Raw genomic sequence first — 16686 nt, 5'->3', positions numbered from 1 at the left:
CCTCGGATGATAGGAGTGAGCTAATGACCGGGAGGATCGAGGGCTGCGGGCTGTCACGGTTCGATGGGTGGACAGCGCCTTGGTGCCTCGGCGCCCTGGTGCCTCGTGGCCTTATCGCCGTTTCCTTTGCAAACGCCCGCTTTCGTCGTTTTTAAATAGCTGTTTGCAGTTTGCTTTCTCTTTCTTTCTTCTTCTTCTTCTTCTGTAGCTTTGATATGACGAAAGAAACCGTTTTTCTTGATATCCCTATCTTGTAGGTTTCGCGTTCGTTACAGTGGGCCACGATTGCTATAGTAGTGGGATCGGGTATACCAACAACGGAAGCCTGCCAAAACCGGCTGTTATGGTCCCAGGCCTGCGGCCTGTTCCCTTGGTTGTGGCTGAAGACGTGGCTGGTGGATTATATCAGAGAAGCAAACAAACATGGTAACACAGCAGTAGGGCATTGGAGAGGAGAGTCGCTATCTCGCGCACAAAGGTGCCGGGAGATTTCTTCTCTCTCTCTCTCTCTTCAGTTTAGATTAATGGAACTTGGTAATCGCAGACCTTGCGCATCCAGACCGTGTCACCGGCGGTCAATTTGCCGTCGTCTCTTTTACTCTTTTTTAAACGAATAAGGAGGCCGGAGGTCCATTGGTGACACTCGAGCGGACCTGTCGTCCGAGACAGTGCGCGGATGAGTGTGAGGATTGAGGACCTTGGCGAGAAGGAGCCGAGTTCGGTTCAGGAGAGTGGTTTGACTTAGTCATCGGGAACATCTTCAATATTTTGACGGCTCCAGACAGGCTGTTTACATCTCTTCAAATTGTGGCCGAAACGAACGGTTGGTTTTTGAACAGGAGTTGAGCCAGCGGCATGCGACCTGTCAGCCATATCTTCCATTCTCGCGTCCGTTCCCAACAAGACGGATGCCGTTTCAGCAACCATTCTTCTTAGTTGCTTGCACACCCGCCGTACTCTGTCCACTTCGGCCCTAGGAAAGGAATGCGGCGGTATGGCAGTAACAGCAATATAAAAGGATGTTGCTGCAGGGACGGCTGAGAAATAGCCGGCAAAACAAGTCACGAAAGCCCTGAACGAACCACGAGGTTCGCTCATCTAGCCTTGACCTTGATGCTACCAACTATCGAAGTTGCCAAACCCAGCAGATATTTTCCCCTTCTTTTTCATCGGCTGCTCGGGCTCGTCCCATTCCTCGATGATCTCGTCGTGCCCAGTTGGGGTATCATCATTCATGGCGGCTTTCAAATACTTGCCAACACCGGTAGAAGCGCCGTCGCTATTGCCTTTTGTGCCCCGGACTCGTTTCCCCGTCCAAGTCAGTTTATCATCCTCAGTCCCTCCTTGTCGCCGTACCTCTTCCTTGTGCACTTTTTCAGCCTCTTGCGCGGCCGACTCCTTCATGAATTCCTCAAATGGATCGATGAGAACCGTGACATCTTGCAAAATGGCTTCTCCGCCGTCTCCGCCTGTGGGTCGGTCCTTGTCGTCCGTTTTGACCGCCTCCAGCCGTGCCAGGACGTCGAGATTGTCGACGACTTTGCCGAAAATGGTGTGTTTCCGATCGAGGTGCGGGCATGCTCGATACGTGATGAAGAACTGCGAGGTATTGGTGTTTTTGCCTTTGTTGGCCATACTCAACATGCCACGTCCGTCATGCGCCAGAGGCCCCTCGATCTCGTCCACGAATGGCTTGCCCCATATGGACGAGCCACCTCGTCCCGACCCCGTGGGGTCGCCGCCCTGCAGCATGAAGTTTCTGATATTTCGGTGAAAGTCGATATTTCGGTAGTAGCCCTTTTGGCCAAGGCGAATGAAGTTCCACACGGCTCGAGGGGCCCACTCGGGGTATAGTTCAACCTTCAGGTCGCCAAGGTTGGTGGAAAGAATGGCGTATCCCTTATGCTTGACTCGTTTGGGCTTGAGCATATACTCTTCGTCGGACAGGATTGCGAGGCTGGCGTCGGTTTGAGGGGTAAGACCAGTGCTAGTAAATGATGCAGCAGCTTGCCCGGTGGTGTAGTGGGCGGCATTCTTCGGTGGAAGTTTTCGTACTGTACCACTGCCACTCAAGGCCGCCTTCTGTGCATTTCGCGATAGTTGGCCTTTGGCTTGCTGGCCCTCCGTAGCACGCTCAGCGCGTGCTTTAGCCACTGCCTCCTTTGCTCGGAGAATCTTCGCCGAGCTTCCCAGGGCTGACGCGTTGATTCCATTACTTTCGTCGGGATCCTGGTGTGCGGCTACAGGTTTTTCTCCCTCTTTCAAATACTGAAATGAACTGAGATTCCTTGCTTCGATGTTATGTGGATCCTGTAAGGTGATGATGTCCTTCCTGGTAAACTCTTGGTCGGTGACCAAATCCTTCCAATTCTTGGCTTTGATGTTCAGTCGCTGAACGGTATCCCAAGCAAAAACGTTTCCCGAAACCTTTAACGCTACGATATGGGTATTGTCTGTGAAGACCTTGAACGTTACCGGGTCGACATATTCTCCGTCATCGTTTTTCGCGAAGTTTAACTTGATCAAGTCGGCGCGCTTCAGCGGTGTTCCATCCACTGGATTCGTTCTATGCTTCGCAAGCCACGCTAATATATTTGACAGGTCGAATATGGTCCCGTTCTCCGTGCAGACAGGATCGCTAAACGGCTGCAAGGACACCGCACAGTAGTTATAAGGTAATCGTTTGAAGGTTGTGTCGACCGCTTGTTTGCCAGCTTTTGAGCCGGCACTCGCTCCAAAGGCATCTCCTGACGCCCACTCGGAGTGAGTGATGTATAGCTTATCCGTGCCTTCGAGATCTGTCAAAAATAGCTTCAATGGAACTAGGAAGGCGACATACCTTTGCCCATGGTGTCCTGTTGGTCTAGCAGTCGTATTCCTCAATGATGGCGATCATTTCAATCTAGATGAGTGACTTCAAAGTTTTCCGTATATCCTTGGCTGGTGGGAATGTTTCAACACACAATACGGCAGGTATCCGATCATAAGTCCATCCGCACTGGGTCACTGGCGCATATCAACGGCATCATGATTTGGCTACGGAATACTGTTTTGTACTGTACATCAGGAACTGTTCTGTTGTGATGTCAAGATTGATGCCTTGCGCCTGGACCAGGACCAGGACATTGGAAAGGCATCAATTATCGATGCCTTAAGATTGATTTAGATTCAGATTCAGATTCACTATAGAGGACGCTGTGGCTTAAATCAAAGTTAAATTGCTTTTAAACTGATGGGAAAGTTAATCTTCCCTAATAAATGGTGTTGTTCTCGAAATACTCACTCTGTCCTTCACCTCGAACACTATTTCTTTTGATGATCAATGGCATACCGACCGTTTCGGTCTTGCGAGGAACGTTAGCATAGGAAGAGCTAGGAATCCTCTGCAGTAACTAACACATGGATCGTATCACACTTGCGCAACTCCCCGAACGCGAAACTGCAACTAGGACAATTCATTACTTATGAATCCCTCACCCCAGCAAGAAGCCATTGTAGCTGCTTAGCTTTCTGAGCTGAGTCAATAACTCGAAGATGTCGTTTAGCGCCCCAGTACTGCCGCATTCGCTAGAGCAACCAATCTCAACTTCCTTGGGGAATTCACCGGGGCATTCACCAGGGCATTCGCCCGGAGCTTCATCGGGGGCTTCATCGGACTCACCACCCCTGGTCCTTGACATCGGCTCATCATCTGACTCGGAAGACTCCATAGTCTCTGCACGGCAGTCACACCAACCAACTCCAGTCAACATTGAAAATGGAATTGAGGCAATCCAACCTATAATACAAGCGGTCCAGGTCGTCGGATCAAATGCTCCCCTCCTCGGTGTCCCCGTGCTGCGGCGCGAAGGCAGGACAGGAGCGTACTTTCCGGAAGACAAGGCCAAGGCGGTCGAGTATTTTCTAAAGCACTCGAAGGAACGCGGGATTGATAAGAAGAAGGCGGCGGACGAGCTGGGTGTGAAATATATTACGCTCTATCAATGGGTTCGCGACGCCGTCGAACGTACCCGGGCGTCCCAGCCTGCTGCGAGGTTTCCTAGGTTCCATACAGCGGACGACCAAGTGGCCCATCAGCGGAATTCAGATGCTTTTTCCCCCCAATATCATGCAGATACGATCCATAGGGGCCGATATGAAACCAACTCGCCGTTCCATACATCACATGTAGGGATCGCTGACAGTGTGAAACGACGACGAACGGAGAATCCTTCGCCGACGTACGCCAGTTTCTTTGAAAACTCGAGCTCGCTGAGTGACATGCTGCTCCAACGGGGTGTAAGTCTCCACGACCAAGGACAGCGGATGGCGTTTGGCGGAGGGTACCCTCGCAGCCGAGTGGGCGATGTTCCGCTGGCAAATCTGCGTCAGCCGCACCTACGCGAACCGTGCATGTCTCTTGATAGCGATGGTCGTGACCCGGAAGATGATCGCAGACCACCGACACAACTCGTGCGGAGGACCTTCACAGGAGGACCACCAGGGCCGCGTCAACCGCCTCCTCAATCAGGAGCCCCCACACCCACGGTCGACAGAAGACATTCGGTACTGATTGAGGGGACACCGAAGGTCCGCACCTCGACCGTGGACAACGTCTCGCACCTACCACACTCCGACGTGCGGCAATCAGAGGTCAGCAACTCGCTGGCGGTAACATGCTCAATAATACGGTCGACGGTGAAATGCTCCGACCTGCAACGAACAGAAATGGAAGCAAGCCGAGTGGAAAATTCGGAGATCCTTGGCTCGACGCTAGCGGCCACGACGGTCAAGGAGTCGCAGATATGGGACGCCGAACTGACCAATTGTGAGGTGGAGAATAGCAAGGTCGATGGCGGCGTCCACGAGGGGAAGATATACCACAACGTCGTGATCAGTGGGTCGGAAGAGCAGACGCCCGTGGAAGGGAATGGGATTTGAAATGAATGGGTAGCGAGGGCGCATTTTTTATTTCGACATATATCTGAACCAACGCTTCATATGGGGGAATAATTCACAAGCTTATCCTACAAATGGCACCTCCATCCAGCTCGCGGGAGCTTTACCACAACTTGTTCTCGTCCACCTTCTTGACCTTCTTTGTACGCGCCACCGGGATACCTTCCGGCCTTGGCCGGAAGAACAGACTCGGTCCTTCTCCTTCAGCGACCTCGTGCTGCAAGTATCCTCGATGAGCAGCATCTCGATAGTACTCTTGATCCTTTCGTCGGATGGGGTCCGGCAATCGATACTTAAACTGCCGTCGAATCTCTTGCATTTGCTCCCAAAGCGGAGCTGAGGGATCGGATGACTGTGCTTCTTGCGCCTCGCCGGTAGAATTCGAAGATACAGACGAGTTTGACACAATTTCACCCTCGTTGGAGGTACGGGGCAGAGCAAGGAGCGATTGATCCCGAATCGGAAATGAAGTGCCGCTCGCAAAGGGGAGTTCGAAAGGTTGAGTGGTCGGGTGGGAGCGGAGAGAGATTGTCGGGTGCATAAGGCCGGCTAAGATCTTCTTTACAGAAAACTCGGTATAGTATCGAGTGGTGACGGTGCCTCCGGCCCTCTCAACTGCCGCGATTGCGGATGAAGATGCACGGGAGACGGTGATATGGATAGGCGAGCGAAGCGCGGTGGAGTTCTGCAATGCCATCAGAACGATCGTTCATTGGGGTTTTGTGCAGGAGACTTACGCGACCAAGCAGCTTGATGCCCTCTCCAATTCGGTTCACGCATCTCGACCGATAGAGTTCTCTGATTGTAATGGGCTTCGACGGGTCTATCCTGCCTTGATCGATCCATTCCTGTATGCGGTCGATGTTCAACGGCGCTAGATCCGATGAGAAACTAGACTAATTCAGCCATTGATCGTATATCATGTCTATTGTTGCGCATACTTCTCATTGTCCTTTCCTCGCGTCGGATTCGTCACCTCCAGCTTCGTCTGTCCACCTGTGAATCCCGCGGGCACCTTTCCATGCTGTTTCTGTCCTTTGTGACCCCGTCCGGAGGTTTTGCCCTTCCCTGACGACGGACCTCGTCCAAGTCGAATAGCTTTGCTGTAGGAAGTCGGGACGTTCTGGAGGTCGCCGAGAAGGGATGCGAATCGGGCTTGGGTGCGAAGGGGGAATGCGGGGAGAACGGCCGGGATTCGGCAGGCGCAGGTGGGCAGAAAGCTCTGCGCTTGGGTGAGAAGATAACGAGGTGGCATGGCGCCCCGAGAATGATACTAAGCTCACATTCCAATATCGCAGAAGAGAAATATTCCTGAGGTTCACGTTGGCATTGAGGTTCGGGTTTGCAGGGGTGCAAGGTAAGATTAACCGAAGTTATTCCATCCAATCACTCACGCGCCATCACTCCCCTACGAAACTTGGCAGAATCTTTCAAATCTGTATTAATATTCCGGCTTGCACGAATAAGTCACTGCACACTCGCCATTCTGTCCACTATTACTACATCAAAGTCCTCTGATTTTGCTTCTCCTCATTCCATCATCAGGACGCCCCTGAACCGGACATTTCCACTGTTCATTTGGTCAAGTGCATTCTGCACGTCGTCCATGGGGAATTTCTCAATCATGCAGTCAACGCCTTGTCTGTTCGCAAAGTCGATCGTTTCTTCTGCGTCACGCGCATGTCCACTAGGCCATCCTAATGAAAGAAGGAACGTAAGCAATAGACCTAATATGATGTAGAGGAGGACTTACCCCAAACACTTATACCCCGCAAAATCATCATCCCCGTGTTTACAGGAACATCGCCGACCGCTGTTAGACCATTGTCAGTCTAAACACCGAGCCAATAAGGGAGATTTTTAACTTACGAGCGAGAATCAGCAGCTTTCCACGCGCAGCAAGCCCGCTGAGAAGAGGCGGAACTACTTCAGGGTTCGGTGCTGTGACCACGATCAAATTGGCGCCGCCCATCGCCTGCAGTTGCTGCGCTGCATCGTCTTTGCTAGCATCGATATAGTCCGTCGCTCCCAGGTCCAAGGCAAAGTCTCTCTTCTTTTCGCTCGAGCTTAATGCTACCGTTCGGTAACCCTGATGGGGGGTGTCAATGAGAACCACGACAGATATCCGAGGAACACTCACCATTTTCCGGGCAAACTGAAGGGCAAGATGACCAAGCCCACCAAGACCTTGGATCACCACTGTTCCTCCCGGCGTGATGTCCATCTCGCGGATGCCATTGAAGACCGTGACTCCTGCGCACAGCAATGGCGCAATGGCTGGATATTCGGAAGCGGGAATCTCTTTGGGAATGTGAACAGCTGCCTCAGTTCGGAGATATGCGTATTCTGCATCTATGATACGTTAGCCATGCGGTTTGACCATGAAAGAGCACGGTCGCATAATTACATCCTCCGGATCTCGTTACGCCATTAACCTCTGCATTGTCGCACATCTGGAAGTCTCCGTGGCTGCAGGATTTGCAGACGCCGTCATGCCCGCCATGCCATGCTCCCCCCACCACCTCTCCGATCTCCCATCTCTTCTCACCAGAGCCAACACGCACGATCGTCCCAATGGTTTCGTGGCCGGGAATAGCTGGGAACTTGGCCCTGGTTTAGCTGTTAGCACCAACCCTTTGGTATTTCCGAACGGCTGCAAGCACCAATGCCCATCTAGCCCGCTATTGCTATCATAGCGAGGGATTTCACTCACATGGGACCGAATAGGCCTTTGATCAGAAGTTCGTCACTGTGGCAGACACCGCAGCAATGCACCTAGATAGGAGTCAGTCAACCGTTCCTGCCATTATCTGCATTCTGCGATGATACCTTGATGAGGATCTCGCCGGGTTTCGGCTCCTCGAGAGGAAATTCTTTGATCGCGAGCGGCTGGTTTGGACCTTCAACCACCACCGCCCGGTATGTCTTTGGCAGAGTTGGTGGAGACATATTCTGATCAAACTTTCGCGATTGCGGCGTCGTTTAAGTGGTGTAACAGCTTCTGGTAGGTTGTTGTAAGGCTAGGAGGTTGGGATTGGAATATCTACCAAAGGAGATTGCGAGGTTGATACAGGTTTTATACTCCGTAGAATCGAATACAATTATTAATGCAGACGAGGCAATTTTCTAGTTGCATGCGCTACATATCCAGCTCCGTAAGGCCTTCCCCGACTTTGATGTGAAACTGGTGGTATTTTGTGTGCACAATCATGACCTCAACTCTACCAGACTGTTCTTCAACACCGAATACACAGTTAAGACCCAAGGGTTGTTTAAGCCCGGTGCTGGGATCTTCTGTAACTAAAGAAGACTGCAATAGTTAATGCTAATTGGTGATTGCTTATGGATCTATCGTTAAATCCGATACAATAACCAATTATCTTCTCAATGAAATAGCATTCATCTCAGAGCGACCATGCGGGAACACTGTCATCATCATGGAAGGCAAATTTAAAGTGATATTCATGGACCTCTGCTCGAGATCACTCATCACTCGGATACAGCAGCCTAGGTAGGTCGGCGAACTAGATTAATAATATGACGAAGGAAATCATATTCCGAGAGGTCTCCGGCTTCTGCGACACCGGCTTTCTACTTACAGGTACCCTTCGATGGCTTGGCGCATATCCAGCCACAGCCCGCAGGTGCGTTACCCTTTTCCCAACCAAGCGATGACGGGACGACCACATAGTTCTCGAAGTCTAGATTCTGCCAACAGGCAATCCACAAGGTGTGCTCATAAATCGCTACTATGTAGGGCTCCATACCAGCCCCTGTTCGACATTGCTTGAAAGGAGCCTATCCTTACGTCCATTGCGGCATCCCATTGCGGCATCCCATCGTAGCGACATCTTTGTTATCTGAGGCATGATCCAGCTTTGAGGATAGTTTCAAAAGAAACACACTTTGCACCGTACATGGTGGCACTTCTCGCACGGCCACTCCTGTCCTCCATTGTCGTACACGCATTTGCAGCAGATCCAGCAATCGATGAGCGGGTTGGCTGGATCGGACTTTCTCAGAACTGGCTCGGCCTGAACCCCGTAGACGTTGCCTTTGCTGGGGGGTGGCGGGGTGGCCCAACGGGATTTAGGAGGCGGATGGTGCGAGAAATTAGCCATACGTAGGATGAGCTTCTCGTCTTCCGTACTATTCGTTGATATGTCAGACTTTCGTTCCGGTTCCTCAGCGTGCCGGTCCTGGGACGACGCCATCACTAACACCTCCCCTGGGTCCACGAATATATAGTCCTCCTCAGTTCCTCCACCGACTGCAGTTGTGCCGGAATGGCATTCTATTCCTCTCCCAGCATCTTTCGTATTCGCATCTGCTCCGCCGTCACTGGATTGCCGTGCCGTCATCGTGGTCCAGTAGCCGACTCCACCAGGAGCATCGAGACCAAGAGATCTATCGGTGCTATGTTTCGCGGACGGAGGAACCGAAGCTCGGTACAGCTGAGCGCTCTCGGAAGCAGACTGAGATGATTTTGGACTGGAGAAGCTCGAACTTCCATAGGAACCAGAGAACCGTGAGCCCAGTCTACCGATGGGGTTGTATGCGTGACCCGACATGTGGCTGCGAGCTCTTGTCCTGCATATACTGGTCAACTTGCTGAAGCTCGCGAGGAACCAGTGTAGGCTACATACTTGAGTAGTAAAGTACGTATATGCAGTTGCCGGTTCTGTTATGGCTGGTTTGATCGTGAAGCACGTGGCCCTGATAGTGAGTCAGTCATTGCTGTGCCTAAATTGACAAACAAGCGCATCGGAAGCGGAATTCTGGTCAAGAGAGTACATAACAAATCCGCAAAATAATGCAGAGTTACATATCCCAAATATGTCATTTGAAGTCGTCCATCGCAGGGAGTAGGTGGAGGATACCGGGATATTATACTTACGTTCACTTCTAAGCGAGTTTCAAATGCGGGAAATCCAGAGTGTCGAACCTTGTGATAGTGGGAAGATGAACATGGCCTAGGTACAAATGTAGTGAGCGACTTCACTTACTCGCCAGGGCGTCTCAAAACATCAAGATGTGATTGTATCCACTACCATAATTCACCATAGGACGACTTGCACGTGCCAGCCTTGAAAAGATCATATGCTCGTTTAGTAATTTTATCCGCCATACTGGTGCTCTAATCATTCTTCCCTCGCTTCCCACTGTAGTCCTCGAAAAGGGAAGAAGAAGAAGACGTCGGGCTGCCTTCATGGGTTTTGACGGTGTGGAAAGTGAAATCCAATTCCCCAACGAGTTCCTTGGTTGCGCTAGAAAACGCCTGTTAGCTATGTAGAAATGAATTGAGAAGTTCCGATTGACGTACCGAAGAAGCTTGTCCAGATCCGAGCTGATGCACCTCGCGGATATTTGAATCACTGCGAAAGCCGCATAACCTGGGTCCCCAATATGCCGGAGACTGAGAATGTCTTTGTCCAGTTCCTCGAGTCTGCGGGACAGTACGTACGGTTGCGGAGCCATTAGGTATGGTGGTAGCGGTTGTCCGTTCAATATGCTTGCCGAGAGTAGGGAGAGCAGAGATGTAATGGCCTGAGATGTTGGCTTCAGCTCCCCGATCACGGCTCTGAAATCGCTGAACCATTGAGTAGCTGAATCCGTGCTCAGGTCACTGTACGTCTGGCTGGCGTAGCTAATAAGAGACATGTAGTTGAAGATATGCTGGGCGTAGTCGATGATACGATCGTACTGCTTCTTGGGGAAACGTCCTCCAATGGGTATCTCCCACTTGAGGAAACTCGAATACGTGCGCAACCCATCCAGAATCAGGATCTGCTTCGAGTAGATCTTGTTCCGTACCTTTTGCATTCTCCGTCCTGGGCCATACTTGTCGTCGAGGTCTCCTTCGTCGCCACGAATCCTCGCATGCACTGTTTCATGAACAATGGAATAGTAGTTGGCAAGGAGGTAAAGACAACCACCAAGGCTCTTCCGGAGCTCGGAATGTTCGGATATAGGGTACGGGATGATGGTCCAGAGGAAAGCGACCGCAAGGCCGGCAGTAACGATGGCCAGCCGATATGGAGCGAGAAGGTAAAGGGGATAGTACAACTGCCCGTTGCTGGCAACTGCGATTTCTCCGATTTTATTCGCTTCTAGTTCATACGCGGTGATCATTGTTATGGTGACCATGGAGATCATACCTGCGATGGTAAAGGCTGGGGCCTTGATAGGAATGTAATGACCCAGAGAAACGAAAAACCATAGGAAGACTATGACGCCCGGGGTCTTCCCGTTGGGGATATAATAGATCAGGAATGCCACAACCGTGGCAATCAGGGTCCCGAGAATGCGTAGCGCGAAGCTATTGAAGCTCCGGCCTGTGGTCGGGCTCATACTGATCGCCGTCATAATCATTGCCCAGACCAACCTATGTTGATTGAAGAATCGTTGAGTCTGATTTAGATAGGCCATGATTCCGATTGACATTGTCGCACACGCAGCACGGAAGCCAAATGCTGAGGCTTGGGAACGAAAAAAACGTGGGATTTTTCGAAGCCCGTCGCCAATCTTTTCGATCCAGCCTTGAGCAGGTAGATGTTCCGGGTCTTTTCGTGCATTATAAGCTTGTCCGAGGTGCACTTGTGTGTTGGTACCTCCTAGATCCGGGAGGTCGTCGCTCTCGTGGTCCACCACGCCGTCATCTAGTTTCCCGATACTTCGGATCCATTTAGCAAAACGCCGGTGGCCGGGAACGATCAAGTGTTTCTTCAGGAACGTTCCTTCATCTTTTTTCTTATCAGAGTAACGTACGAGAGCGAGGATGGCTTTCATCTGGCAGCCGAGCAGATAGTGCATATAAAGAAGCACAAATAGCTGACGCTGATTCCTCTTTTTCAATGAGAAATCGGTATGATCCGGAACGGAGAAGCTTCCGCTTGAATGATCTCGAAAGAAATCCTCTGATAACGTAACACCTTTGTCTTCGCACCAGGCTCGGAGAATGGACTCCTTAGACAGAGCAAAGGCCTCCGCCTGACGCTCGAGATACAGGAGAAACTCTTTGTGACCGGGTTTGACCACGTCTGCCTCCGCTTCGATATCTCTTTCGCCTCCTTTAGTCGCTCCGTTTCTTTCCGCTCGTGGAGGTTTAGAAAACTGTAAGACATAGCTGATGTGCTGCAACCCTTGGTCTAGTGCAATTGAAATATCACCGAAGGGCTGCTTGACGATTGTCATTATGGACGTCCAGTCCTCCACAATGCGAGAGCGAATAATCTCCTCGGATTCTTCCTCTTCCTCTTGCAAATATATCTTTCTCCAGTCATGGTCGGCTAGGCGATCGAAGATGTCGATCACAGAGGAGATGCCAATTGTGGGAAGCAGAATCTCTCTCAAATGCTTCGAGATCTCTCCAATGGCTTGCGGCCCAAGCTTCCCGTATGCAACTTCGCGTTTGGCAAACTTAAGATCGCCGCTTAATTTGCCATGAAGTGCTGCAAGAGCAAAGAAGGTCTTTTTAACTTCCTCTGCTTCCGCGACGGCCGGTTTCTTCCCGGTCGTTGTTTTCACTCTAATCAAATTGGTAAGAGTCTCGGACCCTTCCAAGCAGGTGAAATATGCGTTATGAGCCTTTATCGAGCTTTGCAAGAGCTTGATATAGCCCTCCATCCCTTTGAAGACAGTTGTACGGCAATTCCTAGGCACAATAAAGAGGGATACGCCTGTAGCGATACCGAACCCCGTTAAGAAAGTGGTGAGCAGTCGCGTGGCGAAGGTCACGCCGGCCGTCATGTTCGGAAATTGAGGAGAAAAGGTTGCAGACACATTGGTAAAAATGGCGTACAAGATAGTTGGAAATGTAAATTGGGGATATGCGCTTTTAACAGCATTGACCAAGTAGATCTGGAAGAACAACCATATACCGGCAACTGCACTTGCAGACGAATTGTATGCCGTTGGGTCCGAGCCAGGGGAGTTTGAATGTCGTCGAGCTTCGGTGACGCAGTAAATGCACAGGAGTGAAACGGCCGTCGCGAAACATATACTAATGATGTTGAACATCATCGTCTGAATGAACTTTGCCCGTGGCATAATGGCAAATCCGAGCAAAGATACGACAGCCATAAGGTATCCAAGGAGCTGATAAACGTTTGCAACGGCTGTGGATTGATACATGGCGGCTGCAATCGCTGGAGCGATTCCACCTTTTGCCATCAGCATCAACGTCGCAGCATCGAGACCCAGCTTGGCCCATATTGTTTTTATCATATTGACCAAGCTCTTCTTCTTCGTTTCTTTTGCTTTGGCATTTGATCTGTCCATGTCACCGGCGGTCCCGGCCGTATGGGTTCTTTGGGGATCCATCTTAACGAATGCACCTGACTTGTACACAGTTTATACGGTCGTGGTATCGTCGATCATAAGCGATGGCCTTCATTGCAACACCACTCGCGAAAGAATGTATAGCGAATAATGTCGACTCAGGTTTGTCAATGGGATAAGCCAATGCACTCGGTTTGATGAACAGGAAGAGTTGACATCGACACATCGCCGACACGAGCTGACAAAGTCCAGTCCGGGACCCACAGTTCATATTCTCCCCGCAACATCCTCCGGCTTCGGTTCACTTCGACCGACAACACCCAATTCCGTACATACATAGACAATCCTCCAGGAAAATAGGCTCTATACGTCACAATTAATCCGATCGATGCAGACTGTCAATGGAACGGGGATATGTCGGTTTGGTCGGCGTTGACATTATCGTGTCCGTAGACACAATCCCCACCCATCATGATACGGACAGCTTGAGCTACTCAATGTATATGGTTCAAAATACCATCCAAGATAGCCACTCAAACGGCTGGGATAAGATACGGAAGTCTCTCATTGTCTAAATTCTCTTTAAACTAGCTATATGTATCAGGGTAGGACTAGTCCTCACCATCAGCAATGCAACTCAATAGCACATGTCGTCGAAGCTGATCAATCCTCTACCCGAGTTTCTGGTGGTTGAATATCTTTTGAACTTACATTCTGCACATCTTGAACTGGGCCAATGCTTTCTGTTTCTTGACACAATCAGGACAGATCATTGAGTATCGATCTTCTCCTTCGTTAAGTTTCGCGTCGCCACTCACTGCCATGACCCCTTTTGTCTGGTCGCATTGGACGCACTGCAACGCTTTCGTTCCGCACTCCATGCAATACTGCCTGGAGAACTTCTTTCGGAAGACGATAAGGGCATTGGACATCTCCTCCCCTTTCTGGCTGCAAAAGAAGCAGATTTCTGGCTTCTCGATGCAATTCTCGCATTTCTTGCTCCCGCAGAATCTGCACAGGCGTCCCGAAGTGTGGCTGCTCGTGTTCTTGCGTCCTCTGCAACTCTTCTTGCAGCATTGCCATTCATGCTCCTCTAACACGCTTCCTCCGCCGCCCCTTAGTTCAAGCCGGTCGTATTGCTCTTCATCCATCTCATCCGGGACCAACCCGTCTATGCTGGGTGGTCTAGAGGACTCGGCCCTTGCATGGTCCTCCAGGATACGACAATCGGATCCGAACGTGCATTCCAGGTAGTAAGTCGACCTAGCTGGTTCTGGAATCTCAGTGTGCGAATCGTGGATCCAGACTACATTGGTAGGACTCGTGGTGCTGGATCCGTACCGTCTTCTAGTAACTGCGTGCAGTCTTCTGGGACCTTGGCCGACAGCTTGATCGATCGTTTCCGACGTCGCCCACGCGTCCATGAAAACGTGGTCCTCTAGTGGACGCCTCCGAGCTTGGCTGATATACTCCATTGGAGTAGGGGTGGGCTGTCCGTGTGGACCAGAGACTGGAGTCCGATCGTGAGGGCCGTACCCATTGCAAAGGCGTCCTCTTCCGACCCATAAATCATTCAAAGCGCCTTGATCAGAATTGAGATTCCGGTTGAAATTGGCATTGACCAAAGAGGACCCTCGCCATATCGCATTGCGCTGACCGATGTTGTGAGGCTGGTAACTATTCCAGGAGCCAGGTCCCGGCCTGTGAGACTGCAAATTCACTGGCCTGGGGGCGCGATTGTTCTCATACCAAGCGTGCGCTCTTCTTGGCGACCATATGCTCTCGTCATCGGGACCTTGGTGCTGCTGGTTGTTCATCGTGTTCGGTTTCTTTAGCTGTTTCCCGTTATGATTATAGTCAGGAATTTGACGACCTTTTACAGGCCTTCCAACTAGCCTATCTTGTGGATATTTATACTCAGCCTAAGGGGTGTAGCTACTAGGACACGTCAGTGGTGATTGGGTCACAGTGTCGTTTCATTGCTCTTTTTTCAACTCCCCATGTTTGTCACAAACGATTATGGATGTTGGTAAATCTCCAATTCGTTGCCTTGAATCCAGTTACCTTGGTTTAGAATACACCATCTCCCGCACATCCGTTATCGAACAGTATTATCCTCACCTCAGAACTGTAGTGAGGAGTTTGGGCTTTCTCACTTTCTGTTGTCAGATGAGCATTAATCGTTAACGTTTCCGCTGATCAAACGAAAGTCGCTCATCCCATATTGAGTATCCCATAATACCTTCCGACTAAGGCGAGACGCAAACAAGAATCTAGCAGTACGTGAGCTTAGATCACGAGCATCAATATGCCGGTTAAAGCCGAAATTCCCCTCTGAAGGAAAGAGAGCCATACAGAAACGAAACATTCCGTAACTGACGTACGCTTAGATTCCGGGGAACCAGTACACTTCCTCAAAAGGGAGACGCATATTCAACAATGCGAGGAGGCGAGCAACACCAACAACCCGCAAACGGAATATCGACCACGTTTTCGGGCCGCCAGAGACCTCGGTCAGTCATGATCTACTGTTTTTTTTTGTTGTCTGTACCTATTCCACGGCTGCTTCTTCTCGTATCATGCTCAATTGGACGACGAACGATCCATTGTGCGTTGGTCGGCCATTCGCCTAATGTTAGTGCCCTGCGTGGCAAGATAGAGTTGATGGCCCCATATGTGGACGTCTCATGCAACGATAAAGAAATGATAGGCGATAATTAGTTCGCTCTGCCAGCAGTAGGGATGGAGCATGGCAATCGGACAGAAAGAGAAGAAATTGGTGGCTGATATATAGTTACCATAACCCAAGTTGACTAACTAGTTAGCAATAGGTAATTAAGCTAAGCTCACCAAGCTTTTCTACTAACTAGCGTAGCCAACATGCATGTGTCAATTCTTACCAATTCCTAATTCCATCAAGGTCGCAACCTGAGGAACGAGGGCCCTTTTAGCATCTATATCCCTTGCGAGATATTATTGTTACTGTCGATTGTAATCGGTATCCCCGCCATGCATTAGCAAGTTTATCGTTATGTTCCTTAATTACATAGTAACCCTTTGCATGATGCGTCTACTTCCTATCACGTCCCGCACCAGCTTCCCAATCCGTACAAGTGCTCCCGCTCCGTAGACGCCGATCATAGCGCCTTCGAGGTTGGGCAGGCTATCGCAAGTCGCCTAGGGAAATTTCGATTATTCTGATAGGCGGGAGGAATCATCACCTACTGTGTCTGTACAAGCGGAGTGAGCATCTATGGAGCAGTCTCGTATGGGGACCACATTATGCCGCGGGCGCCAATGATACACAACTGTCGCAGAAGCCAGGAATGACGGCGGGAAATTCAATTGACTGTCGGATCTGTCCGATAATCCGATTGTTGCATTGTTCTGATAAGGCGCCGCGAAAGCCGAAATTGCCTGAAGGAATCTGGGATAAGACAAGTGTAGACGGGAGAGGGTCTTCCCCAG

The 16686-nt window shown here is 50.5% G+C and overlaps 7 protein-coding genes across 7 annotated transcripts; 1 reads left to right on the top strand and 6 right to left on the bottom strand.

Annotated features, from left to right (window-relative positions):
• Positions 1–1116: 1116 nt before the first annotated feature.
• P152DRAFT_471894 (cyclophilin-like protein) lies at positions 1117–2849 on the bottom strand (the record flags this gene model as incomplete). The annotated part of the gene is made up of 2 exons (XM_033681113.1): positions 1117–2789; positions 2840–2849. The coding sequence occupies 2 exons, from the start codon at positions 2847–2849 to the stop codon at positions 1117–1119; spliced, it is 1683 nt and encodes a 560-aa protein (XP_033536911.1).
• A 374-nt stretch (positions 2850–3223) lies between these two features.
• P152DRAFT_456326 (uncharacterized protein) lies at positions 3224–5027 on the top strand. Its single transcript, XM_033678975.1, has one exon. It carries the CDS (start codon positions 3535–3537, stop codon positions 4918–4920), a length of 1386 nt encoding a protein of 461 aa, XP_033536910.1. The 5' UTR covers positions 3224–3534; the 3' UTR covers positions 4921–5027.
• A 14-nt stretch (positions 5028–5041) lies between these two features.
• P152DRAFT_391585 (50S ribosomal subunit protein L15) lies at positions 5042–6193 on the bottom strand (the record flags this gene model as incomplete). The annotated part of the gene is made up of 4 exons (XM_033676103.1): positions 5042–5236; positions 5345–5623; positions 5676–5829; positions 5880–6193. 4 exons carry the CDS (start codon positions 6191–6193, stop codon positions 5042–5044), a joined length of 942 nt encoding a protein of 313 aa, XP_033536909.1.
• Positions 6194–6468: 275 nt separating this feature from the next.
• Positions 6469–8002, bottom strand: P152DRAFT_431734 (alcohol dehydrogenase; the record flags this gene model as incomplete). Its single annotated transcript, XM_033677425.1, has 7 exons — positions 7768–8002; positions 7652–7713; positions 7346–7548; positions 7079–7290; positions 6808–7027; positions 6692–6751; positions 6469–6635 (listed from the first exon to the last, which is right to left on the bottom strand). The coding sequence occupies exons 1-7, from the start codon at positions 7885–7887 to the stop codon at positions 6469–6471; spliced, it is 1044 nt and encodes a 347-aa protein (XP_033536908.1). The 5' UTR covers positions 7888–8002.
• Positions 8003–8778: 776 nt separating this feature from the next.
• P152DRAFT_251068 (uncharacterized protein) lies at positions 8779–9820 on the bottom strand. The gene is made up of 2 exons (XM_033674706.1): positions 9585–9820; positions 8779–9528 (listed from the first exon to the last, which is right to left on the bottom strand). Exon 2 carries the CDS (start codon positions 9507–9509, stop codon positions 8829–8831), a length of 681 nt encoding a protein of 226 aa, XP_033536907.1. The 5' UTR covers positions 9510–9528; positions 9585–9820; the 3' UTR covers positions 8779–8828.
• Positions 9821–10075: 255 nt separating this feature from the next.
• Positions 10076–13218, bottom strand: P152DRAFT_392191 (uncharacterized protein; the record flags this gene model as incomplete). The annotated part of the gene is made up of 2 exons (XM_033676131.1): positions 10076–10205; positions 10262–13218. The coding sequence occupies 2 exons, from the start codon at positions 13216–13218 to the stop codon at positions 10076–10078; spliced, it is 3087 nt and encodes a 1028-aa protein (XP_033536906.1).
• Positions 13219–13805: 587 nt separating this feature from the next.
• P152DRAFT_447506 (uncharacterized protein) lies at positions 13806–15035 on the bottom strand (the record flags this gene model as incomplete). The annotated part of the gene is made up of 2 exons (XM_033678000.1): positions 13806–13809; positions 13930–15035. The coding sequence occupies 2 exons, from the start codon at positions 15033–15035 to the stop codon at positions 13806–13808; spliced, it is 1110 nt and encodes a 369-aa protein (XP_033536905.1).
• Between the last annotated feature and the right edge of the window lie 1651 nt (positions 15036–16686).

This window comes from Eremomyces bilateralis (assembly GCF_010015585.1).
Source record: "Eremomyces bilateralis CBS 781.70 unplaced genomic scaffold P152scaffold_4, whole genome shotgun sequence".
In the NCBI taxonomy this organism is placed as follows: domain Eukaryota; kingdom Fungi; phylum Ascomycota; class Dothideomycetes; order Eremomycetales; family Eremomycetaceae; genus Eremomyces; species Eremomyces bilateralis.
Note: the sequence above shows the minus strand (reverse complement) of the source record. Positions and strands in the feature narration are given on the sequence as shown.

Coding starts and splice junctions, on each gene's coding strand:
- P152DRAFT_456326 (XM_033678975.1), top strand. CDS start 3,535: ATGTCGTTTAGCGCCCCAGTACTGCCGCATTCGCTAGAGCAACCAATC.
- P152DRAFT_251068 (XM_033674706.1), bottom strand. CDS start 9,509: ATGTCGGGTCACGCATACAACCCCATCGGTAGACTGGGCTCACGGTTC.